Source organism: Notothenia rossii, assembly GCF_949606895.1.
Source record: "Notothenia rossii genome assembly, chromosome: 11".
Classification (NCBI taxonomy): Eukaryota; Metazoa; Chordata; class Actinopteri; order Perciformes; family Nototheniidae; genus Notothenia; species Notothenia rossii.
In genome coordinates, this window is record NC_136910.1 from 39,018,577 (window position 1) to 39,045,303 (window position 26,727).

Sequence of the window (26,727 nt, forward strand, 5' to 3'; positions counted from 1 at the left end):
GTATAGAAATCTTCATTATCGACTAGCAAAAATATCTTCATGTCATGAAACATTCAGGGCTGCAGCCACATTTCAAGTCTGAGAATTTGGAAATCATCCCTGCGACACATAACCACAAAAAAAAAGTGACAAGCAAATAATTGAAAATGTAAAGCAAAAATAATAAAGTGGGCGAGTATTTACAGGAACAGCAGGTACATTAGGTAGTTTACAGTGTATTGCAACAATAGCAGGCCTAAAACACGGAGACATGACAAGGTTAAGGCTTTGATTAAGACCTTGGCCATCAATAAAATGACACATTATTCTGAACACATTGAAAGTGGGCCAGTTCTCTACAAAGGGAACTGAAAGGGGAACTCTAAAAGCTTGGCCATCAATAAAATGACACATTATTCTGAACACATTGAAAGTGGGCCAGTTCTCTACAAAGGAACTGAAAGGGGAACTCTAAAAGCAATAGTGGAATTCACATCTGATCTAACTTCTCCTGATTCAACCTCAGTCGTACAAAACAGAAAGGATAAAATGTGAGGACCATTGGGACAGAACCATTAACACTGACTGACAAAACTGTAGCACAGACCATAAAGCAACATATTGTAGGTCGTTATTTATTCTAAAGTATCTAAAACATGTATGGCTTTTTTTTTTGAGAGAAGAGGAGGACAAAGTACTTCTGTTTGCACGAAATTATAAAATAATAAGGCACCAGTATATAACTTTCCGTGCCTTTAGTTAATACTTTAATGAGCGTTCGTTGGAGTTAAACTCGAGGGACTAGAGCGGGTAATATGGATATCTGCAGATTGATTACTGTTTGATTTCTAACCCAATTGTTCTATGTTAAAATTGAATAAAGTGCTCTGAAAGTTACCCAGAAGCATACACTAAGAGGTCATTCTAGTTAAATGCTCATATTAAAGCAAAAATAAGAAATGTTTCTGGAAAAAGTGGGGTAATGTCTCTGATTGTTCACAGATTTAATGTTGCTACTGCAATTCCCCCATGTGGCCACCAAAGGGCAGACACTTCCTGCACATATCACGATCTGAGGGTCTTGTTTCTCTGAAATTAAATAATCTGAATGCAAGGTGAGTTGCAAGATTTCTAGAAACAGTCAAACCGGTTCAACAGAAACCACGTGAGAGTGGGAGCAGATGAGCAGGCGGTCGATCTGCAGCTGCTGTTTACAAGCTGGATCCAAACATGATGAGGAGCCTGCTCATACATCGAGAGGTCACCGAGAGGTCAGACACAGTGACTCACTGCTTTGACGTTGCATGGACTCTACAGGATTTGTATATTTCGTACAGTACAACATTCATGGAAAGGTTATTCTTGCTTAGATCCTCCAAGTCAGATTTGTCCTTCCTATGTGGGTGTCTACAGTTGGTGTCACAAAGCTATGTTATATTTTTACTTAAATCACAGCAAAATTAAGCAGCTCTGATACAGTGCAATTATGTTCCTCTATTTGATCTTAACTGACTTCTTCCACAGTGCACAAAGGACAATGATACTGTGATGAAGCTACATGATCTTTAAAGAAATAATCTCAAACGCAGCAGCCCTTCTTCCATGGCAGCTCGGATACGGGGCTGGACATTTAGAAACATGTTCTCCCTCTCTGATTGGACCCTGGTAATTGGCTAAATATTGTTTCTGATACTTTATCATTAAAGTTTTTGGTCCCAGACACAAGTCAGAGTCTCATACTGTAGACAGTATCACAGCTCATAGTAATGGATGGTTCCAGGTGAGCACCTTCACAAGTTGGCATCTTGAAAAAAGAACAAGCTTTCACTTCAGTGCCTGTAGCTTTGGTCACCATCGTATTCAGCAATAGACCGACGTAGAGTGAAAAGATTTCAAGGAAAAAACTGAAAAGAAAGAGGACGCTCCAAATGGAATAGTCTTGATAAGCTAAAGTGCAGGTTTGTGGTGTGTTACACTGTATGGTGCAGATTGTCAGGTGAGCCGCAGGGGCCACACAGTTTCATGGAGGGGTTTTTAGGAGTAGTTAGTCGACAGGGCCCTCAAATGACAACCTGGTCTCCTCTGGAAGAGCCCCAGCTCAACCGAGACCCACGTAAAGGAAAAGAGGCTGTGATTTGAGATTGAAACGGCGTCTCAGTGTCCGTCCTGTCGGCTCTCAGGGTCCCGAGGGCCCAGCTCCGGGGCCGTGTCCCCGTCCAATCACAGCAGAAGAGACTAATTCTTCCATTAGTCTCTTCTGCTCCGAGGACTCCGTCAAGAAGCAGGAGGAGGACGCAGGCTCTTACACTTCATCTCGTCCAGGCCTTTCCAGTAATTGTAATTCTCCGACAGATGCTCCATGAGACCAGGCAGGCTGGCGAAGGCTGAGGGGAGAAAGACACACAAGTTAAGATGGTGAAGTTTGTCTTTAGCGATACTAATATAAGCTTAATCATTCCTCCTGTTCATACTAGCTGTTAAGATAGACTTTCTTTTAAGAGATGTGTGTAAAATTCATCCAGAGTGGCTCTAGCAGTCTGGGTTTACTTTTGCATTATGAATAATGTCCCTCCACCGGGGCTCAGCCAGAAATGCCTGGGAAAGCAATGTGTAGGCCGGATTATAGTTTAGTCTGCACATTATTAAATGACTTGTTTAAAGCAATAAAGTATATGTTTCTGAAATGTAAACAAATAAGGAGGAAAAGTGCTCCATCTTAAGATGTCTTGTTTTTTTTTCAAATATCCACATTATTCAGTTTAAAATGTTATTTAACCTCAGTCAGCAAATCCCCACATTGAAGAAGTTGCAGCTTCCCTAAAAACCTAGCTTAAATTGTTATTTATTTTAAAAGGATGCTGATTCATTTGGTTTAGAATGCCTAAATAAATGACCCAATTGTTAAAGGGGGGGTAGGTAATTTTGGAGAAACCAGCTCGAGTGCGCTAGAATTTGAAAATACACAACAGGAAGCCACTTCCTTACAGAGCCCCTCCTCCAACACACATGAAGGCGCACATGACCAATGAGAGCACGAGATAAGTTTGTGCACAGATGGAAGGCTGACAGGCAGGTAGGCCATCCAGTTATTTTAGCCGCGCCGGCTAAAATGATTGGTCGGGCTTTTTACAGTACTACAGCTTCCACAGATGACATTTTTTAATGGATTTTTTGTCAAAGCACTTAAGATATTCATTACTATCGGGATGTTAAGAGCAGGAATATGACAAAAAGTGTATCTCGAGCCGGTTTCTCAAACTTACCTACCCCACCTTTAAGGCTCGATAATTTAGTGCCAAGTCGACTAACTTTAAAGAAAATTCTACTTGATTAGACTAACTGACTCATATTTACTCTTTTTGTGCACAAAGGGATTGCTGATTTTGGTCTGAAAATTCAAATTGCATCATGGGGGGGGGGGGGGGATCTTGCATAAACTGCAGGAACACTCAACGAATAACTCTTTCAGTGCACACGTTTTAAGACCTAAGGATACTGTGAAAATAAAAACCGCTTCAGAAATCGATGAGATAGACCTGCTATCAGGCATGCGCTCAGGAAGATGTGCGTGTTTGGTTCATGTATATTTGCTAATGTTTTAACACAAATCAGAGTTGCTCCCACATTAAAGGATCCCCCTTCCCTCTTTGTGTTGTTTACTTCCTCTTTTGGTGACCCCATAGCGACCCTGGTGAATTGAAAGCGGCTGCTGCATGTGTTTTAGTGTTTATTCGTAAGTGAAAATGTGCTCTTCCCTCCCTTAACCGAGTGATCGTGAACCCCCATACCCTTTACTATTTTCCCAACTCCCCCTCCCCTCACAACCTCGCAGTTTCTCTCCGTCCCACTGGCATTTGGAAACTTTCCGTGACATCAGAGTTGCGTTGACAGTAAACAAGTTCCCTCTTGGGGAGACTAAATAAAAGGAAATTCAGTGGGAATGAAGAACTTAAAGAACCATGATGTCTCTTCCCACTTCTCTCCTTCTCATCCCCTTCCTCTGATTTCCTACCCTGCAATCTGCCAAGAAAAATGAAGAAATCCTTGGAGGCATTTATGATTTATGATGCTCTGTTTTATCGTCTGATATTTTGTTTCGTTCATTACATTTCAATAGCAGAACAAATCAGAAATGCGGGTAATGATTCAGAGTCTTCCAATAAGGCTGGTTTGGAGAAATAAAAGCCAATACAAAGGAACAGAAAGTATTTTAAAAGCTTAAGGATCTGCTATGGTGTTTTTTAGAAAAAACTTCGACTTGCTACTATGACTTTATTCTGACACACTATACATTGAAGTTGTTTCTGACATTTCCGACACACTTTCACTTTTTTTCGACATACTATAATACGACTAGTTTTCGACATACTATACTATGAAGTTTTTTCTGATATTTTTCGACATACTGCCCTTTCTTTTCAGGAATTAAAAAAATACTTTACTATGACTTTTTTTTTCTTATGTTAAACCCTGTGTAATCGGATTGAAGCTGACTGCTCCTCAGATGAAAATCACTTGGATAACCACCCTTAATACAAATACATTTAAACTTGAAATGTACACTTATTGTCAGTGAAAAATAATGATATCAATACTCAGTTTCAAAACTTTTGCTAAGACTAGGGATTTTAACACTTGAGGTTAGTTTTCTTTCATGAGCTTTGATAGTTCTGGAGGCAGGACACCAGGCTTATGGAAGTGTATTTTAACATTTTCTTTTGACCCAAGGGGTCCCTGTATGTCGTTTTTTTCGACATACTTTAAATTTGACTTTTCTAGACATACTTTACCATTTCGTTTTTCTGAAGTTTTCAATATACAACACTGTCCTTTTTTAAATCGTTTTTTTTTTTAATACTAGTAAAAATGCACGCATAAACACACACAGGAAAATATTGCTCTTACCATCCCAGGCGTCAAACATATCAGTGATGAAGTAATCCATGAAGGAGATCTGAGATTTGGGCACACTGCAGGTGTTCCTGTCAAACACCGGCATCACCACGGGCAGCCCCTGCCTCTTCTCCTCATCTGTCTGCACAACACACACACACACACAAACACACACACACACACACACACACACACACACACACACACACACACACACACACACACACACACACACACACACACACACACACACACACACAGAATGCATTGTTCTATAAAATTGAGCTGCGTAGAGACTTGTTATCCTATTCTATCTTACATGTATATTGTTTACCTACTTCTGCATTTAACTTGCACCATTGTATCACTTGCACTATTTTATATTTTTGTTCCTCATTTCTTATATATCTAAAGTATGTTGAATGTTGCACTGCTGTAGAACCCTGTAACTTCATATTATTGTATTGCTTTTGACAATACAACCTTTGAATCCTTGAGTCCTCAAATGAGTGTTGTCATGTGTTACCTGTGCAAAATACTCCTCAGAGATGCGCCCGGCCCACTCGATGGAGAGCTCCAAGGGTCTGCAGGGGTTCGCCACATCGGCACACTTGATCAACATCCTCTTTATCAGCAGACGGTTCTCCGGAGAGTTCCTGATGTTGGCCTGACCGTCACAGTCGCTGTTCACACTCTGCACATACAGATGATACATGTGATAATACATGTTTGCTAATACACACATTTAATGAGAGACTCTGTCGGATAACCATTTTTTAAATGATAAATTATACTCTGACTATTATGACATTTTATAGGACATACCATATTTGTTTATAATTTACTTTCATGCTATCCTATTACTTTTCAATTATTTCTATAGTATACTACACTATGCATCTTTTATTAAATGTCATCCTATCATATGTTTTTTTAATGACCTTTTGAATTAAAGACTATTTGATGGCTTTTTGTACCATGTTTATGATATAATATGACTTTCTGTGATCTCTCTATATGTTTTTGTTTCATACTTTCCAATCACTTTTTTAAATGACATATTTTATCATATTTTTACAAGATACAATACTATGACATTTTCTAAGGATTTTCTCAAACTACCATGACTTATTTTTATATTTTTTACAACATACTATTACATTTTTGGTTCCTTCCTAATTATTTAAACAAGTCTTTATATGCATTACCACCGTAACAATTAGTAAACCTTACTGCTTAACAATGCAAAGTCATAAAATATTAAAGCATTCTTTCAAATATTGTTTCAATTTCTTTCTTTTTTTATCTCAAAATGTAGGAGTTCTCTGCAATGGATTTTCTGGGACATATTTAAAATAAAACAAACTCAGCACACTTACACTGGTGCTGGTCTCTTCTATGGCAGCCATTGGCTTGTTGATACTGTTGACAAACTTGCTGACGTGCTCAAAGTGTCGAGTCATCTCTGTGGCCAGCACCATGTCGATGATTGCCTGTCGCAGTGTTCTGAACTGATTCCTGTGGGCAGTGAAGGGGATAAAGTCAGGGTCTGGGTCCCTCTGATACTAACACAGGGACTAACCTGCCGGTACGGACCTGTCTATGTTCTTGAAGATGTTGCTCTTGCTGTCTCTGACGGTGAGCTGGAAGGCGAGGGCGGCGTGGTGACTCTCCAGCACTGCCGTGTCGTTGTAGAGGATGGCCAGCTCGCTGCCGGCATTACACAGGAAGGAGTTGGTCCGGCCCGGGTGGTCCACATCGTGAACCGTGGCCGCTATCAGGGCCGCCACCTCATCCAGCTGGTCCAGACTGCTCTGAAGAAAACACACACAGAGGGGGGTCACACACACTGCTGCTGACCAGCCTGGTTGTAATGCTGTAGTGTCCATAGATCAATCTGTATGATGGATTATCAGATAGACAACAAATGATTACGTATTGTTTTATATACTTTGATCTATCATACCCTGATTTTTTCAGATTACTTCTACCTCTTTTAAAAATTAGCAACCACAAGTGGAATTTATCATTTGAATAATTAGCTACTTTTGGAGCCATTTTTGAGCAACAACATTTCTTTGTGATTCTTGAGATTCCCTTCGATGTGTTTGATTTGCTACAGTATGTAAGGCAGGTGAAATGCATTGAATCACAGCATGGATAAGGTCATTTTTGCAAAGAAATCTGTTCCTTGACATGAACATTTGAAGCTATGAAATCCATGACATGTTAAACAGCATTAGCAGAATGAATAAGAGGTGTGTATTCTAAGACTTAACATTATTAGTATAGCATCTGCTACCTGAGAGCTGTTCACATTATTTAAAGAATGTTTTCAGTTTGTCCAAAATCAGATGTTCTTCTAACCTTGACCCTCTCTTTGCGGAGGAAGTAGGCGGTGGCGTGCAGCACGTCTGCGGCGTGGGTGGAATTGTGGTAGGAGTTGGAGGAGTGGTAGCTGGCCTCCATCAGCTGCAGCCAGGAGCGCAGCGTGGCCTCCGAGCAGCTCAGGAACTCACACACCCCGAAACTCGTGAAGATCTTCAGCCCAAGGTACGTCAGCGGTCTGCAGAATCACACAAAACACTTTACACAGTGCTGACTCATGTTAGGCTCTTTTTGCTTCATCATGGTACCCCATCCTACTGTAGTCTTATCTACTATTCGAGAGAATTCGAAAATATGAGAAAAGTTGACTTTCCTTTGGTCGACTAGTGAGATGAGAGGATCAATGTTTTCTTTAAACTCTCAGCAGATAATAACTACGTTTATTTCCAAAAACTTGAACAACTGTTTATGTTTGGACTTGAGATGGTTATAACAGTTTTTGTCATCTCGACTTAATACAATTCATGTGTTTGTCTTCACTATTCATAGGATATTGATGAGATTAAACCATATTCCTGAAGGCAAAATGATACGAACCTGCCAGTGTAAAGAGAGCACCAGAAGAGTTTCGTTACAGAAACTGAAAACTGAATATATAACCACGCAATATTTAGCTTTGCTTGAACCTAAATAATTTTGGACAGAGACAGTCAAACAATCTAGATGAATAAAAAACACTTAAAGTAAGAGGAAATACATATATTGTTTATTTTGGGGCGCGCTGTCAATTTGATTTCCCCTTCTCTTGTACCTCTTGTGTGTAGCCGCCTCCAGCTCCAGGATGTTGAACTCCCAGCAATCCTCATCGTTGAGCATCTCAGCGATGGGGGGGGGGACGTCACTCAGAGTGATGGGGATGGCCAGCTGGCTCTGGCTCATATCTAGCAGATAGACACACGAACACACATTAACAGTTGGTGATTTGACCATAAAAGGGGCAAACCGTGACGGGGCTCCGTGTTGGATTTGACGGGCAAATAATAAATGGCTTCACCAATCTTAGCTCTTCTATATCCTGATATCTGATATCTATATACTGTACATGTGCACTCATCCTGGCTGAGTGCCTCTCTTTGGGAATCCCTCCCTTTGAGATGATGTTAGAAGATGGTGTCTGTGTGATAGGATTGTTTTAAGAATTGTTTAAGAGCAGAAATAGCTGCAGCTCTGGGAAAACAATACTGTTTCCCACTTAAAGACAGAGAAGAACATTTCCTGGAAAATAGACCCTTGATTTTCTCTCAGTTAAGTACTCTCATGACTGTAATCATTATAATTGGGTTACGAAATAAACTCAAATGGAAGAATCACAGCAATAATCACTTTATGAATAATATTTATTTAAAGTAGACCTCATGTTCCATAATGTTTGTGAAGATGAAGGCCACCTTCTACCCTTTTCTTAATGTATACTACAGTATATCATACATTATGAGAGCACTATTAAATGGCTTCTTTATTTATGTTACTTTGGACCGAGCAAGGATAACAGTTTCCCCCTCCTTTCAGTATTTACTTTACAATAAACTGAACCCATGAACCAAGTTATTTAGTAGACAGACATTTAAGAGGCAGTATATTGTATTAACATTGATATTATATCAGGTCAACAAGTATTGGTTAAAGCTTACTTTTGCAGAAGACATATTCATTCCCAGAGAGTCTCCGCAGCCCATCCTGGAGAGAAAGACATCAGAACAAGAACAAGTTTAATTATCTTTAGGTAAGAATGTGACTAGGATGAGGGGTCATCGCAATAATAAAACATATTTCATCATAAGCTGCAGCTCAATTTAACCATAAATCTTTTTCTGCAAAATACATATTAGAAAAATGTACTGGTGTTTATATTATAACTAACCAGATGAAATGACAATAACCCACTGTAACAGTGCAGTGACTACCGTTTGCTCCGAACACATTTGAAGACACAAATCTTAAAAAAAGACATATAAAAATATATATAAATAAAAAACACTGTCATTTTTACCAGGTTAATAAAACACAAGTTAATTGTGCATTTGTTTGGGATGGCTTGAAGCCTTGAATGAAGGCACACTTGTTTTTAGTCTTTCTTAGACAGAAATTGGCTTTGGACATTGTTAGTTTTGGTCTTAACATGAGATTGGTAGACCACAGCAATAATAAAAAAAGAAAAAGTTAGAAAAAGTTGTAATTTAGTATTTGCTGGAAGTTGCAGTAAGACCAACATCTGCGTGCAGTGACTCACCTCATAGTTGGTACTATTCAACAAATTAGGAAGTTAAATAAATAAACACTCTGGCACTCTGAAAACACAGATTTGTTTTTGGAAGCCAAAAATGTCTTGGTTCAAAAGGAATGTTTTTTCCATTTCATACGCATGAGGTAAGAAACGTTTTTACAATGCGTGGACAATTAAAGACTATACCTAACTTCTCCTCATAAAGGCTTTCAACCACTTGTACTTATGAATGAAGCATATACTAAGTACCATAGGCGTCATTTATACTGGGGACGATAGGGACGTGTCCCCACCACCAGCATCAGGATCATTTGTTAAAAAAAAATCTGAAAATAGCGCGCACAAAGAGTTGTACACTTTGCACAAGAGAACATGTACAATCTTGAGGACTTTTCACACTTTCTGGGTGTACTTCCTGTTACACGTTTAGTGTACGTTTTAATGGAATATAGAAAAGTAATGCAATTGTTGCTCCCGCTTTGCAGCATGCTAAGTATCCACACTGTGTCTTACACTCATGAGCCCCCCGACCAGGTCGTTGGTGTGGGGGTCGTCTTCTTTGGAGGCGAGCTGCGGGGAGTAGAGCTCGGTGGTCCTCAGGATCTCCAACACCCGATCCAGGGCCTCGGCCACCGTCACCGGACTGCTCTCCTGGGCTGCATTGATGATGTTTATTACCTGGAGAAGGGAAGAAAAGTCTCTATTTCTGCTGCAAACAGACACTACATACATACACTTGCACAAAGGGCCCTCTGCAAAGCATGCTATAAACAGATTGCTCCTCTCTTTGTGCATGTGTCAGTGAGATGTGCATGTGATGCTATAGAAATGTTGTTGGGGTGAAAATGGCAAAAAAAAAGCTGTTTCTCAAAAAAACAAGAGCATCACAGGACCTGCAGCGGGACAATGTCCTGTACTGTACAGTGTACGGCCTGACCTGGGTTATTATGGACTCTGCTCACCCCGACCCTCACAGCATGACAGTAGTCACGGAGAATTCAGAGAAGCCAAACAAAACAAAAAACTGCTATCTTTCGCCCTCATGGGAATGAATGGGAAATCAATTTGAAGAAAAGTAAAAAAACAGAGGCCCTTTTCATTCATTTGACTTTAACTTAGAAATAGGGTTGAAGTTGAAGCGGCTCTTGAGACCCTGGATTTAATTGACTTCAAAAGGTGATTTGATACATAGTACAGTTGTCTTGCTATGTATCAAAGTAATGTGTTCACTTTTCCCTGATTGCACTGCTGCTGTTAAAAATGGTTAGCTGCTTTGAACTGTTTTACACGGCGTGTTGCCAGAATGACTAATACACCATTTTATTTCATGTTATGTAAGGACAATAAAGTTTTCTTATACTACACTAAAATGCTAGAATTTGAGCATAGACACACTTAGATAATGCCATGAGCTCAGCATCAGCTGGTTCTGGACCATAAAAGCACTACATTCTTGGTGTAAATCCAACATGTGCAACCTGGTGACTGCTGATGGAGGAATGAACTCTACTCAGTTATTTCTACACTTGAAGAAGCATTTGTGTTGAAAAGTGCTTAAGGCATACAATTGTTGATTGGAAGTGGGAACGTTTTATTTCTCAGGTTTAACACAGTTTGAGTATCATTGGAGAGGTGTAACATGAAATACCTTTGTGATGGGAGCCTCGATAGTCATGGAGTGAATCCTGGCGACGGAGGAATATCTTCGATTCTGTAAACTGGGAGCTGAAAAAGATTAAATGTAACATGATGGCGTGGCTTGTTGGTCCTAATCTTCTACTTATTAATAGCATTCATAGGGCCTGCAATTGTAAGCTTCAAAGGAAAGGATATACAGAAAATGAACAAAAAAGGACAGGAGATTTTAAAATAGAGAAATTGTTAATACAAGAGTAATGAATGAGGAGAGAAAGAGGTTAAGCGGTTTGATTGAAGAAGCAGACAAAGCACCACATCTCTCTTTACCATCTCTTTAGTCCAAGTGCCAACCTTAACACACTCTGTCTCATCTCCAGTACTCTCCTCCTTCCTCCTCTTTGTTCCTCCTATTACTTTATTTCTTTTGTCCAAAGTGGAAAAGCTATAGCTCCAGATAGTCCAAATTAAAGACAAACAAAACATTAGAGAAGTCTTACCGTCACTACTGCGAGAGCTGATGGATCTGGCATCAATCGAGTCTTTCCTCCTGTCCCGGTGACGTAGAGAATGGCACTCTGTGCAGAGAAGTTATTCATTTCATTTCATTAAATGTGCAGTTTGTTAAGACTGATTAAGGGATGGATTTAAACTGATATAAGTGAGTTTAAGGGCTCCTTTTCTTCTGAAGCCATTTTTTAATCTTGCACTAGTTTTAAGGTCCTATTTATTAGCAATACATGCAAGAAACAGAGCTGCAGTCAGAGGGGATTCATCTTGATACATCAATACAGAGACAGCTAGGGCATTTTACAACAATGAATACTGCTACAAAAGGTTATGATAATCCTTTTTAAAAAGAGTGCTATAGCCACATGGATAAAAACATATTCTGCCTGCTGCTTGATAACAACACGTCAATTCAAACCAAAGTTGTAACTCTTGTTTCTTAAACACAGGTAACCAAAAATGACATTTTCTCATTTTGCTTTGGTCCATTCACATATGGACTTGCATAAATATTCAGATATGATCATAACAGTACTAGATAACTGAAAATGTGACGAGGAAAGTAAAAGGAAATGCAAATTAGATGAATGAGTGTGTGCCAAGACCAAATCAAATCTATAGAAAAAGGAAAATGACAAACATAATTTCTAAACAGACAGACAGATAGGAGGTTAAAGGTATATGTATAATATATGTACATATAAATATAAATGTATACAATTTCTTCATACTAACACACTGATATATGGAGTTTTTTTCACCTGTCTTATAAGTAAAATACAGTCAGTTTGTGAGGCTTTTTACTTTCACTCAGTGATCCAAATGTAATGGAAGAGTGCTTGGGCTCATCTAAAACATGTCATACTACATTTATTACTATATTTACTTCTAAGGCTTGGATAAAAATATACCAGATCAATAAAGAGACTGTCAACATTTAAAAACACAGTGTTTTAGTTACCTGACTGTGAATGCTCCCCGCTGCATTTCTCCTCCTTGTTGAGCTTGTGGACCTGACAGACAGAGGAACAGTTTATTATTTCATTATTTATTATACAATTTGCTTTGACAACACTGTGTTTTTTATATGGTCATGCCGATAAGGCTTCTTTGAATTGAGATCAAAGTCGAAGTTGGACCAACACCAAGGGTCACAGCTGTGAGGAACCTAATCAGCCTAATTTCCTGCTCCTTGAAGGCAACACGCTGGCAAGATGATTTCTTAATTCCTAGGACTTCAATCTTTTCATCTCACCCAAACAACCTTTTGTATTTAAAATAATTATAATCACCAGGCTTAAGAAGAACCACAAAGATGTCACTACAGTTGTTTATTTAGTTTTCAGACACATTCCTCTTTTTATTCCTATTTAATTTTCAATGCGATATCTTTGGAAGAGATCTATCAATACATTTCTGAGAAGATATACACTTTATCTATCAAGAATAAATCACATTGTCAAAATCATGTCATGAGAGGAGGTAATAAAATTAAAATATATTAATTTGTTTCCCTTTGTGGGTAACCAGCTGTTACATTTCCATTCCATCACCTTTACTGTGTGTGTAGTTCAAAGTACATCTAATTTGTTTAGCTATGAACAGGCTGATCTAAAACAGAACTTAAGAAGCGGACACCAATTTGTCAGAGAGAGTGTGTGGGAGAGAAAGTTGGGTATTTTAGCCTTTCCAAAAACCTTTATAACACACTATAGGAAAAGGAAACCCCCCCAAAAAAGCAGAAAAAGGTCCTTTAAAGTGCAGCTAATTGTATACAAGAATGATGCCAAATAAATGTAATAACACGTACAGCACATTTTTCTACTTTATTTATGAATGTAGCGAACACTTCCACTGTTTGTAATAACACTTTTTCATGCAGGTGACAATGTGTGCAACATCCTGTTCGTCACACTGAGGTTATGTAGATGTGGATAAGTAGATCCGGTTGAATCCGGTTAAGCCCCTGTCACACTGTCCCGAAATTGACACCCGATGGACACACGATTAAGGAATGTTCAAATTCGGCTCTGATCGTAACAACATCGGGCCATTCGTGAGGGCATCTTAAGCCATCGTATGACCGCCGGTGGAGTTTCTCAGGCTCCGGCAGCAACTTCAGGAGCGGTGGCAACATCTTTGGCATCACAAAGCATTGCCGAAGGACCTTGTGAAGGTTCATTTTCGTGTTGACTTCGTGTGTCCATTTTGCCCTTCGTAAGGCATTCGTGAGGGCATCTTAAGCCATCGTATGACCGCCGGTGGAATTTATCAGGCTCCGGCAGCAACTTCGGGAGCGGTGGCAAAATCTTTAGCATGCCAAAGATGGCTTAAGATGCCCTCACGAATGGCCCGATGTTGCTACGATCAGAGCCGAATTTGAACATTTCCTTTATCGTGTGTCCATCTGGTTGTAAACATATTATGTAAACCCAATTTGTGTTCTGTGAAACTAAAAAGGATATAATATACTATTTTGAAGGCGAGGAAGTTGTTGTTGCTATGGAAACAACATGACGGAGAAAACTTAATATCTTCTACATATAAAGACGGAGAAAGTAAAGAACAAAGTCTGAAAATATCAGTACAGTATCATAATACTTTAACATAATTGTTTGTGTTACTTTCGTTGCAGTTGTATGTCTTAAATGTAATGTAAATGTTGCATTCGTGTGTGGTTCGGGGCCATCTTCGTGCGAAATTCACAATTCCATATTCGTGTGTCCATCGGGTGTCAATTTCGGGACAGTGTGACAGGGGCTTTACAGAAGATTTTCCTCACCCAGTGACTCACTGCACCTTTACATTATGCTGACAGTTCACCATGCACATGTTTGCAATGCCAAATGTGTACATACAAATATATGTAGCCTATGCCTTTACCTGTACAAATATATGATTTTATATAATTTGACACAGGAAATTGTTCCTGAAAAGTTGATTTCCTTAGATTTAAATAAAACATCCCCCCCTTCTTAAAATATCTATGTCGCTTGCATTGACGTCTCCACTGTGTCCCATACTGAGTAAATAGGATTAAGACAGTGTAAACACTTCTAATGACATATAAGGTTGCCAGTATTGCTGGCTACATCTTAATGAGCTTCTTGGTCTGCTAAACACAAACAGACAACTCAAAAAATAATCTTCTGAATTAACTCGACTAGAGCTGGGAAATAGTTGAAATGATGATGGCCTTTAATTGAGAGGAGAAAGACAAACAAAACTGACCCTAAACATGCACTAAGTCTGAAGTGCTTAGACAAATACTGCTAACTAAACAACACTATGAAATGGAAACCGTGCTCTACAGCCAAGAGTCTGGGTGGGAATACATGAGGAATAACGTGTGGTTTTAAGTGCTTTGAGGAAAATGTCATAAGAAAGGATACAGTGTAAGATCAGTGTTATCCTGAAAGGACCTCAGTAGCCTCGGGTCATCAGATGAGTACAAGTGTCTCAGTGAAGATGCAGTACATGCCTCAAAGCATGATTTCATTTGAAATGTCATCAAATAAAACACTTTTGTTCCTACTTTGCGTAATAAAATGTGTGGTGAAAATGCTTTAAAAAAAGAAGGGGCCCCCCTGGTAAAGCCATTCAGTTGGACACTGCATGATTCAGGTGGGGATGACCTCCGAGAATAGGATCAGGCCGCTGCCGTGTCTAAGGATTCCCGATCCCAAGAAGGAGGGGATGCCATGTGGCTTTGGCAGGCAGATGCCAACGTCTGACTCACCTTCTGTCCACACCATGAAAAGAGCAATGAGCTACAGCTAGTCTCTGCGCAGCTTTGCCTGCAGTATAAATAGCCCTGGCGCCTGGCTGCTAGCCCTGCCTGGCCTTAGCAGGGGATCCTGGTGCTTAGCCCTAGCTTAGCATAGTATGACGTTATTGGCCTGAAACCCAGCTGAACACACCTGCTGCAAAGAAAGTGTGCACGCTGCTCAACATAGCTGCAAGCCTGTGAGACACAGACACAGTGGAGGAGGAAGTACTCAGATGTTTTACTTAAAGAGTCCATATTGTGCTTTTTGGGGGTTTCCCTTTCCTGTAGTGTGTTATATAGGTGCATGATATTGGGCCACAAAGGCTTAAAACTAAGTCCCTTATTGTAAATTAAAGCATGTAAACATGTCACAGTAGAGGCACAAAATGCAAATATGAAACAAAGAGTGTAAATTAACCCTGTTACAAGTCATACATTCAAAATCCATCTTAAGCAAAAGTATTGGCATCAAACCATATTCAAAGTACGAAAAGTAAAAGTACTTATTGTGTGTAAAAACCCATTTCAGAATCACATATAGTATTTAATTACTGGATAATTACTATTGATGGATTAATGTGTTAATCACAGCAAGTAAAAATGGAGCTAAATTGATTTTTTCAGGTAAACTGCTTTTACCAATAATTATATGTCATAGTTGAATTACAAGTTTATTTATATTTTGTTTTTGTATGAGCTAATAATCAAAAAATATGAAGTCACTAATATTGTCAAACAAATGTGGTGGAGTAGAAGTCTGAAGTACTATAAAAGAGAGATACTAGGGTAAAGTACTCCAATAACGTCTTTAAATCCAACACTTTCAGCCTGCAGTTCCTTTGAAGTATTTATACAATGATTACTGCCAGTAGAGTTAGTAATCTGAGTCCAGTTTGACTCACTCACTTATCTCTGCACGAGACCTGACTGGGCAGAGCCGTGCTGCAGCATTAGGGCTGCTGATGGACATTTGTTCAAGCTGCACGGCTGAAAAAACAACTCACTGTGGTCTCTTCAAAAGGGGGATTATTAGTCAAAGTCTTTTGAAAGTTATAATGTTGTGCACATTTATTTTCTCTAAACAGCTGCTTGTAGGCATTTCAACTAGAGATGTAGGGCTTTGCGCCTGCAAATCAACACATAGGTAACATATTTTCACGAGTTGCTAATTGTGCGGGTAAAAAAACTTTGCCCAGGTTTGAATTGAATAAGCAAATAAAAACAAGATATTTTTGCCACTCTTGATGATCGAACTCTTGTGTGCATTCAAGAGTCAGAACTAAACATGGAAAAGCAGCGTTCAGTTATAATGCTCTAAATATCTGGAACAAACTCCCAGAATCCTGCAGGTCCGCTGCAACCCTTACTACTTTTAATTCCAGGCTAATGACTTTTTCCTTTTGCCGCTTGAAAAGGTCTCGGGGAGGCTTTAATAGACAGGTTTATTCACGTATTTTTTACCTGTGTTATGTAAGGGATAGGGTGCAGCGAGGCGGTCATTATGGGTAAAGGAACACTCGACTGATCAGGGAGCCCGACGCAAGGTATACAGTTTGCTTTTCGACCACACTGTATACAGTTAAATCGACGGACTTCTTTCTGCAGATGTGAGCGTCTTTAACAACGGTCTGTACTACTGGATTAACAACATGTCACATGTTCTGAATTGACCAATCAGAATTGAGTATTCAACTAAGCCATGTAATAGTTATGTTTATTTTAGCATCTTTGCTTTTTAATTTTTAAATGTCATTGTATAATGTGTTTCCGCTGCAATATTTCTAAAGCACTTTGAATTGCCTTGTGTTGAAAGGGGCTATATAAATAAACTTGCCTTGCTCTCTCTTATGATAACTGAAAGTAAAAATAAAGTGCAATGGTCAGTTTTGTATATTTATATTGTATATTCAATAGAGATACTCTTTAGACATATATCTTTCACTCACAATATGGAAAATGTTTAACTGTTTTGTTTATTTTCTACTGTTGATATGTAGGTTTTTACAGTTCACTTAGTTTATTTGATCAGATTTTTCATGAGCAATGCCTTGGGCTCAATAAAGAAAATCTAATCTTATCATTTTCTTTGGAACACATTACAGAATCACTTGACTCACCTGATTATTGTTGTCAATATGAGGTCTCTTGATGGCTACAAAATGTCGAATCTTCCTGTTGAAGGCAACATAAGAGTCTGTCAGTAATTCTGATTTCTTGTTAACACACAGTAAGAAGTTTTGTCTGATTGCTCTTAGCTTACCCTCCTTGGCCGATGACCGGCGTTATCCTCACATGTTGTTGTAAACTGTCGCCAGACTTCTTTCTGGCATAGTAAATGCCCGTCCATTCCTTCAGAGACAGCAGAACAGTGAGCCATGATACAGTTTGATCTCATGTCCCAGATGTGTTGGTGGCTTGCTCCGTTGAGACTCACCTTTCCTTTCTTAATGCAGGTGTTAATGGTGTCCAGCAGGTCGGCTCTGTTCTTGTCGCTCTTGGGGAGTTCAGTCAGTTCCTTCCCAATCAACTCCCCCTTTTGGTAGCCCATCATCCGCTCAAACGCTGGGTTCACGTACTTGGTGAAAAACAGAAACAAGTACAGTTAGAAAGTGAAGTTTAAGCTCAGTATTAATTGTCTTACACTTAGCAAATCCCATAAAACAACCAAAAAAGAATATATTCTGCTAACCATCGAGGTCAATTGCTGTCCAAAATTATATATGAGCCACACTGTTTTACTAGGTGACATGTTTCTTTGTTACCATGAAAGCACCAACTGTAGTTTCTTTTGAATGCATCCCTCATACCCAATACCAGTTCTTATTTCTTTTTTTTTGGCAAGTTTGACCTCTTGAGGAGTGCCACAGACGGGCTTGGGAAGTGAAAACTCTTTAAGTGATTACCCATTATTGGTTTTGGTCTTTGCAGTACATGTAATTTAAAAAAAAGAAAACGACCAGATATGTTTTGTTGAGAAGTGGATCTTCTGACTCTTTCTGTGTGCAAGTGTGTGAGTATAGTACCTACCTGTATGATATGATCTTCACTGGTGATCTCCACAGCCTCTTGGCAGTGCTCCAAAGCGGTGAAGGCAGAATTACAAGCTCTGTGGATGGAAAAAGTTAGTTAGTATATTGTATTTGATATAGCCATCCAAGTAGTAGTAACATACATGTATGCACAAGGAACAGATGAGATATTATTCGCACTTTGATTTATGCAGCCTTAAACTTTATTCGATTGTCTTGAAGAACAAAAGCTCAAAGACAGTATGACACTGCATACTGTAGATTTAAGTATGCAGATACACTTTTCAGCCATGATATCCATTTAGCTCAGCCACAACAAATCCTGATTAATGAATAAAAGGTTAGTTTGGTCTGAGTGTATTGCTGCATTGGGTATATGCGATGTGTTTTTCCTGCCATACCTGAGTTTAAACTGGCAGCGCACTTCTCCATGTTCAATCTGTATGAGCTCATTATAGCAGGCCGACGCACTGCTGTTCTCCACAAACCTCTGGAGGATACACAGGGTTAAGTAGAGTTTGAAGGAGAAAGAGACACAGAGAGAGAAAGGGCAATGGAAAATTAAACGAGTCAGGATTTACTCTGTAGCAACCTCCTACGTCATTTTCACACGATCAAACAGTCTGACAATAAGTGTTTCCTTCGAAACCGGCAACTCGATGCTATTTTAGTGTCTGAAGTCTCTTAACGGCTCAATACAAAGCATCTATCAGAAACCACATATAAACACAAAGTCACAAGCGGAGACAAGGACGTACTCTGCTGAATCCGGCACAGAGGAGAGGAAGAACAGATGGCTCCTCCTGGTCCGCCACTCTACACATGAGAGGAGAAGGTAATCATCAAGCTTCAACCACAGTCCTTTTTCATTCAAATACTTGCAGTGGTCCACACTTGTATGGAAATGTGGATAAGAGGCTCTAAACATATTTTCATGATCGATTATTTACTATAAGTGATGGGTGCCTACGTTAAAATGCAGTATATTCTGCCAAAGCTCAAACGGTTTTTGGTTGTTTTACAACGCTTAAAAGAACGCTTAAAAGAACGCTTAAAAGAACTCGGCACACTTGGTGGATGCATTATAATGTATTTATACAGAACTGTTTTCAACTCTTTGCTGTATTTCTGATTTATTTTAAGATCCTCTCATTAAAACAACTCTTAAATGTAAAAGCATACCTATAAAAGGGAAGGCTGCAGCTTTTAATGTAAACATTTGAGAAAATGATATGTTTTTTTTAATTGTGGTCCAACTTAACATTGAGGAAAAACAACCAAGTGGTACCGCTGACATGACTCGCTGCACTGACATAATTAGTGTTGTGGAAAAGGACTTTAAGACAACAGGTGAACATTGAGGAGGTTTTGAGTTCGCTCATTTAGGTACTAAATAAATTAACCTACGTTTTCTTCCTTTTTTGTTAACCATTTTACAGATATAAACACCTACGATTTGAAGTGTCAGGGGTAGTGAGGTACAATGGTGCAAAACACCTTTAACACAAAGTTTATACAATTCTAAAATAAACTTACTTCTGTGGCAAGACGGCCAGAATAACTGTGTTTTCCGAGGGCTTTGTAGCGCGGATCAACCTGGAAATGTAACGAATGCAGATTAAAATTCAGAGTCAACAGGAGTCCATTTCATCCACACTGTGAGCTTATGAGCAGTGTCTTGCATCAACATGTGGGCAGATTTTGGGCTGATGTCATTGCCACACAAGAAAGTTGCAGAACATTTCTGAAATTAAAACAATAACACCAAACATGTGCTCCAGAGGATCAGAAAGCCACACAGCTGGTGGGACATAAGGGAAAGTGGCCAAGGGGTGGAGGAGGAAAGAAGACATGGTGGAGGATGAGAGGAGGACCATAATGAACGCAGAAATCCTCATATGGGATGAGGAAGGGGAATAAAGAATATTGATGAGGGAGAGGAGTGTAGGACAAACACAGAGCAGCTGCCAAGCTGTGGTAATCAGGAGACAGGAGAGACACGTGGATCTGCTGCTGTACTTGCAGAAATAATGAAGCACTTATAATAAATCATTTGATAAAATATATGCCGGTGACTTTTAGTGTATCCAAAAACGTTGAATGGTCTAGTACTGTATCTAACAATTACTAAAGCCCCACATCTGTAGGAATAATGACAGAAGTAAGCATGTAGGATAAAGCACTATTATTATCACCTGTTGAATACCCAAAGTGAGAAGCAAGGAGATTTCAACTAAATAAAGGGGCTTTACAAATGTAGTAATGATGCCTAGAGGGTATTCACACAGCATGAAGGCAAACATGGGACACACATTAAACACTGTGACTCATGTGACTCCCGTATAAAAGCTCTTAACACAAGTCTTTTGTTCATAGTTGTCGAAAGGTAAAGGAATATCCAGCTTCTAGTCCTTATTTGTCCTTATTTGTTACGATCACAGGTTTAGAATATTCTTCAGTGCCTCAGCAAAAAGAGGAAGAAACTCTTTAAAGTTATACAACATAGACTTTAAATGCTCCCTAAGTAAATGTTTAAATGTGTGGTATACCTTACTAAAAAAGTATTCAACGCCAATGTGAAAAGCCACTTTAACATTTTTGGAATACTAAGAGCTTTTATGTTCGTCTTTCATTCATTTATTTAAATTTGAATAATTTATATATATTTTTTCTGTAATTTTGATTTGCTTCCTGGTCTTGTGACTTGATTTTGTGTTTTATTATTATTATTATTTTTAAAAAATGTTGTCATACAGTATATGTTACATGAATAACTGACTGACTTGAGCATGTGTCATTTAATTATTGTCACTATATTTGTGAACATAACTATTGTGGAAAAATATGTAGAAAAGTCAATAAAGATATTGTTTTAGAAAAATAAAAAATAAAGTAACCTTGGACAAACTTAGCACAGAGCAGTATTTCCAAAACGGACCTAATTAACACCAGGTAAAATAGAAGAAGTAAGGTTCTTCTACACACACAGGATTCTGAAAAGTGGCCAGAGGCTTTTTTTGCTGTTGAAAAAATGGACAAGAATGAAAGAAAGAATCGCTTCTGTGTTTGTACAACTTTTGGTTCCCCTGGGCTAAGATCCAGCGTTCATGTCAATAAACAAACTCACAGTTTGTAGTTCAGGCTTACTCGAGGGCCACTCTGCTAAATAGCCACTTCCACTTTACAAAGCAAAGCACTGAATGGAGCAACAGTAAGAGCAACAGACTGAAGTAACTTCAGTGTGCAGCTTCAGGGTTCAGTGAGCACCAGAGGGCGCCAACAATCCCTCCACTGAAATATCCCAAAGCTTTCTACAGTTCAAAAGCTGCATTGAGAATTAAATGACTGAAAGTCATTTTAGTATAGCACAGGTTTTATGTGTTACTGTTAAAGTGAAGGATATTTATAATAATATCTTTGTTATTTTTTTTTACCCTTTTGGCAGATGAAGCCTTTTCAAACTCTTTGTTTAATGTCAAACATACATGCAGGTTAGAAGATGGCAAAACAAAAAAAGCCAGATTGCTGTGCCAGTTAGAGTCCTTCAAGGTATCACATTTCAATGTGAATATGATTTCCTATCTTTTGGAAAGTTAGATGAAGGATTGATGTATGGGTCACTGTCTGTCTGGTAAACATGAAGCTTTGGCCAGCAGCTTGTTGGATTAGCAAAAATAATAATTTCCCTAATTTATCTGTAATGAAATCCAGAGTCCAGAAACTCAACACAGGACACATTACAAGCCAAGTAAAGACTATATTAGTTGGATATCCATCAGTCAGTGAGCTTTAAAGAGTACTGGAACATGGGGCTGAGGAAGGTAGGTACTGTAAAGGAGAACATTTGATATAGCAACATTTTTGACCACAGACCTCTACATTGATTTCGACAAAATTGTATGGTTGACGGTTGAAGCCTTCACAAATTCAGAAAATTACATGAATTAACTGTAATGCAACATTTCAAACCAAGAAAAGAAAGCGCATACCATATTGCAATGTTAGCATATCCAACAATCTGAGTAGATATTCAATCTCATCACGATAACGATAAAAGACCAAGATATCTACCTGGCCTACTGTAGGCGCGTTTATTTACCTTTGGACATAACAAGGCTAGTTGTTTCCACTTGCTTCCAGTGTATGTGCTAAACTAAGCTAATGGGCTTTAGATTCATATTAACAGTACAGGCATGAGAGTGCTATCAATATTCTCATGTAAAATCAGGACATCTTACTACATTGCAGATTTAAGGTAGAACCCTATGCTGTAGTTAAAGAATTGTTTCTTTTTGTGGATGTGAAGGATTACACAATCTTTGTTTCAAGAACTAATCTGACCCTTTTGGCAGATGAAGCCCCTTCAACTCTATGTTTAATTTCAAGTATGCGTTCTGGTTAGAAAACATCAACAGAGGTCCAGTTTGAATCCTTCATGGTGTCACAGTGACATTTTATTATCATTAGTGAGCGTTTCTTGTTTGTTTCCAATTGTTTCCAGTGTGTGTGCTAAGCTAAGCTAACTAGCTGTAGCTTCATATTAACAGTACAGATACTAGAGTGCAATCAATCTTTCCATGTAACTCTCAGAAAGAAAGTAAATGCAGACATTCCCCAAAATGCTAAAAATGTCCTTTAAGCAACCTTTTTTGAGTCTGCAGATGACATTGGATTAAAGGTTAAATGAGAAACGACCTCACTGAATGAGCAAATACTTTGTAAGGCTCACCTGCACACAGCTTCAGGCTCAAAGTAGCGTGAGTGGCGTCCATCAATGACTATGATCTCATGGTGTTTCTCCATGAAACACTCTACGGCGGTCTCGGGGGTGCGTGCGATGTTACACCTGAAGCCGGCGCGGTCACAGGCCCACCAGAAGGCATCGCTCTGGCTGTCCTCCTTGGCAAACACCAGCAGGACCTGAGGGGAGGAATGGACGCCTGGGTGAGACAGTGCTGCTACTACGGTGATAATTATAGGATATCTCTGTTAGTAGGTCCTCACTACTTTCACTACTCAGACAGGACATTCTCCAGAGCTGCAGACATCCAAGAACCAGACTTCAGATGGTAGGCCTATATACAATCCTGACACCGAGGCTCCAGTACCACCAGGGTTACTGACATTTATGGGCTTTAATAATACAGTAACTGATCTAACTGTCGACCCTCTCTTAAGACTTGGAAAACGTACATTTAGGATTAGATTGACAGCAACTCTGAGATATTTAACCGCGTAACACCCACCTGTACAGTATTCCATATTTTTAAGGTTTTTGAGCTCTGTGGGGGATCCTTTGAAAACCCCAACAATGATGGGGAATACGATAACTTTTGACAGTGTGGATTACAAGCATTTTGTTGACTTATGTTCACAACTACTTTGAGTTTATCAGATGTATCAAAAGGTTTACATCAATAGTGATGAATTCAATATGGGCCTGAATAACACAGTAGCAGATCTAACTGTTGACCATCTTTCAGACCCTGAAAACTTACATTTGTGATTAGATTGACAGTAGTTCTCAGAGATATTTAGCCCTTTAACACCCACCTATTGAGGGTAGGTTATTTTAGATCATTAGGAAGACTCCATATTTTAAAGATTTAAGGTATAGTCTGTGGGAAATTGTAGATAGGGTGTACACATTGAAAACAACCACAAAGATGGTAATTATATTCTATAGTGTGTAATATATGAATGTATGAATAAAAAACACAAGCATTATGTGTATCTTATGTTCAATATTATTTATCAGTATAGGGAAGTTATATTTATGAATACAGCGACTCAAAATGTTTCTGTTCTATGATGCATATTTAAAGTTCAGCTTCTTATTGACAGAGAAAAAGTTACGAAAACGTTTTGACTAAATAAAAAACAGAGACAAATAAGTGCTATTTAGGTAAAAATATTACGCTGGCTTAATGTTTACATTTATGTCTCACAGCAGGAAAATCCTCATTAAGAATCTTAGCCTTTATTCATTTTTTATAAGCATTTCTTTACCATGTATAAGGTGGCAGAACCAACTTTTATAAAACAAAAACTGTTTTTTTTCCAAACCGGATGGACAGATCCTATTACACACTGCAATTGGGTTATTCCCCAATACAATATGAATAAATACATTTCAAAGGATAAATCAATAAATAAAATGGATTACATACAATGAGTTACTCTGTCACAGTTTGCTCCTATTTTTTCTCTGGGGAAATGTGGGTTTTCCTCTCAAAGTCACATTGCAAGAAGAGCTCAGGGGATTTGAAGACTAACTGTCCATAATAGTGAGTGTGTTCAACCATCTGCATTTGTTCTTGTGATAGGGTGCTGGTGTCAGTGCCTCTTGCTCTTTGCATGCCATATCTCTCAATAGGAGATCAAATATAACTGACACCTGGGCTTAACAGACCATGTCACGTAAACGTAATGTCTTCTCTCACTGAATTATTACATAAATATAAAAACTGAGCAGCAAATAATCTAATAAACTGTGTTTCACACCTACAGACGTGAAGCCTGCAGAGTGGAGACTTTTTGATCCCACACTGTGTTATGGCCACAAACACACCAGCCACCTTTGGTACAGTGGTGGGGAAATACAACACTGTAAGAGACACATACAGTAGAGATACACACACACACACACACACACACACACACACACACACACACACACACACACACACACACACACACACACACACACACACACACACACACACACACACACACACACACACACACACACACACACACACACACACACACACACACACACACACACACACACAGCTGGGCTGCAGCCAAAACCAACAGTACTCAGCTCTGCCTCTTAGCAGCATCACCTCTTGACTCCCTCTGAGGACAACAAAGGGTAGAGGGAGTAGTGCATGGAGGTGCAGCAGAGAGAGAGGGTACATACACACTTTTGTATCGTTTTAAAATCAGTAAGTTAGTATGTCTACCTCTCGGAGAAACTTGAATCTAGAGAATAACAGGTGAGAATAGCAGAAGAAGAACTAAAATAGGATTTATTATCTCATTATTGGTGAGAGCTTGTGAAAGTCCACAGTCTTTGATCCCGTGCTGGCTTGTGTAACCATGCCACTGCTTTGTGTAACCATGGTGCTAACATGTGAAATTCCACACACACAGTACCCAGTCGACCCCTGGACGATGCCTGCAGCACGGCTCTCTGACCCGCTACGCAAATACTGTATGTCACCAGCGATGGTATTAATACCCTAACTAAAGTGTACAAACACATGGCTGCACTCCATCACAGCACCACTTTCTGAAATGTCACTCACTGTTGATGAAACACACACGTATGTTTACAAAATGTACATGACAGCGTCTTTCAAGTCAATTTTAACATACAAAGCTACCAACGTTTCCTTGTATACGAGCTTAATAGTGTTCTATTCAAAAGGCTGAGAGGACTACTCTATGTTTGAGTGGTCTTTCCTGCTTCAAGGGTGACATTCCTCCTCACAAATAGATGGTATTTTGAATGAAGGGTTGGCTTTGTATATGGAGAACAAAACACTGTACAACACTGGCTCAACCAATCTGACAGTCAAAGGTAGAAATAAACAAAAAGACCTCTGAGCTACAGTTTAAAGAGAGCAGAAGAAGTCACCAGTCATTGCTAAAAGAGACTGGAAGCTTAGCATCAGAATATGATTGAAATAGTAATTGTTTTAGTGTAAAATGCACAATTATGCTTTTAACAAGCTGGTGTGTTGCATTAGAGTTATATATCAGGCACTCTTACTCAATATCCTATCATTTTACTATAAATCCTATGTTTATATGTTGTTCTTTATTCTTTTTTTGTAAATTTTTACTTCCTATATTATATTATATTTGTCTTTTATTTCATTCATCCTGTAATGGGGATGGCAACTGTCACAAAAAATCAATCCCACCTTGGATTATTAAAGTATTTCTGATTACAAATGCCAGTTTAAACATCTTCAATCTAACCACTGCAGAAGGAGACTGTAGAAGACCCAAAGACAAAATGGCTTCCGAAAATATTTAGAGCTAAACTGCACCATTGCGGCAATATAATGAGGGTCTCTCTCTCTACTGGAAATAAAGTTTAAAATATAAGTTACAACAGTATTCTTACCTTTGTGGAAATTGAATACATGTAGAAATGCATTCATTCTTTCTTCAAATGTAAATGATATCAGAATCAGATATCCTTTGATTTGTCCTGAATTACCGTTACATAATAGACGTACATATAAAGTAAAGAGGCAAGCACACTTTAAAAAAACTAAGAAGTA

At 38.8% G+C, this 26,727-nt stretch overlaps 1 protein-coding gene across 2 annotated transcripts in view; it reads right to left on the bottom strand.

Moving 5' to 3' along the window:
• Window positions 1-368: 368 nt before the first annotated feature.
• pde8b (phosphodiesterase 8B) overlaps window positions 369-26,727 on the bottom strand; it is a 42,004-nt gene continuing 15,645 nt past the window's right edge. For both annotated transcript variants that reach the window (XM_079659393.1, XM_079659392.1), the window contains exons 3-22: window positions 23,157-23,347; window positions 19,964-20,023; window positions 19,186-19,243; window positions 18,829-18,917; window positions 18,426-18,504; window positions 17,833-17,973; window positions 17,659-17,747; window positions 17,516-17,570; window positions 12,591-12,642; window positions 11,620-11,697; window positions 11,133-11,209; window positions 9,998-10,162; window positions 8,892-8,937; window positions 8,012-8,141; window positions 7,240-7,438; window positions 6,469-6,686; window positions 6,252-6,390; window positions 5,399-5,566; window positions 4,885-5,014; window positions 369-2,363 (exon numbers count right to left, since the gene is read on the bottom strand). In XM_079659393.1, the coding sequence (XP_079515519.1) occupies window positions 2,254-2,363; window positions 4,885-5,014; window positions 5,399-5,566; window positions 6,252-6,390; window positions 6,469-6,686; window positions 7,240-7,438; window positions 8,012-8,141; window positions 8,892-8,937; window positions 9,998-10,162; window positions 11,133-11,209; window positions 11,620-11,697; window positions 12,591-12,642; window positions 17,516-17,570; window positions 17,659-17,747; window positions 17,833-17,973; window positions 18,426-18,504; window positions 18,829-18,917; window positions 19,186-19,243; window positions 19,964-20,023; window positions 23,157-23,347 (2,274 nt within the window). In that variant the 3' untranslated portion in view covers window positions 369-2,253. The remainder of the gene's footprint in view (window positions 2,364-4,884; window positions 5,015-5,398; window positions 5,567-6,251; window positions 6,391-6,468; window positions 6,687-7,239; window positions 7,439-8,011; window positions 8,142-8,891; window positions 8,938-9,997; window positions 10,163-11,132; window positions 11,210-11,619; window positions 11,698-12,590; window positions 12,643-17,515; window positions 17,571-17,658; window positions 17,748-17,832; window positions 17,974-18,425; window positions 18,505-18,828; window positions 18,918-19,185; window positions 19,244-19,963; window positions 20,024-23,156; window positions 23,348-26,727) is intronic.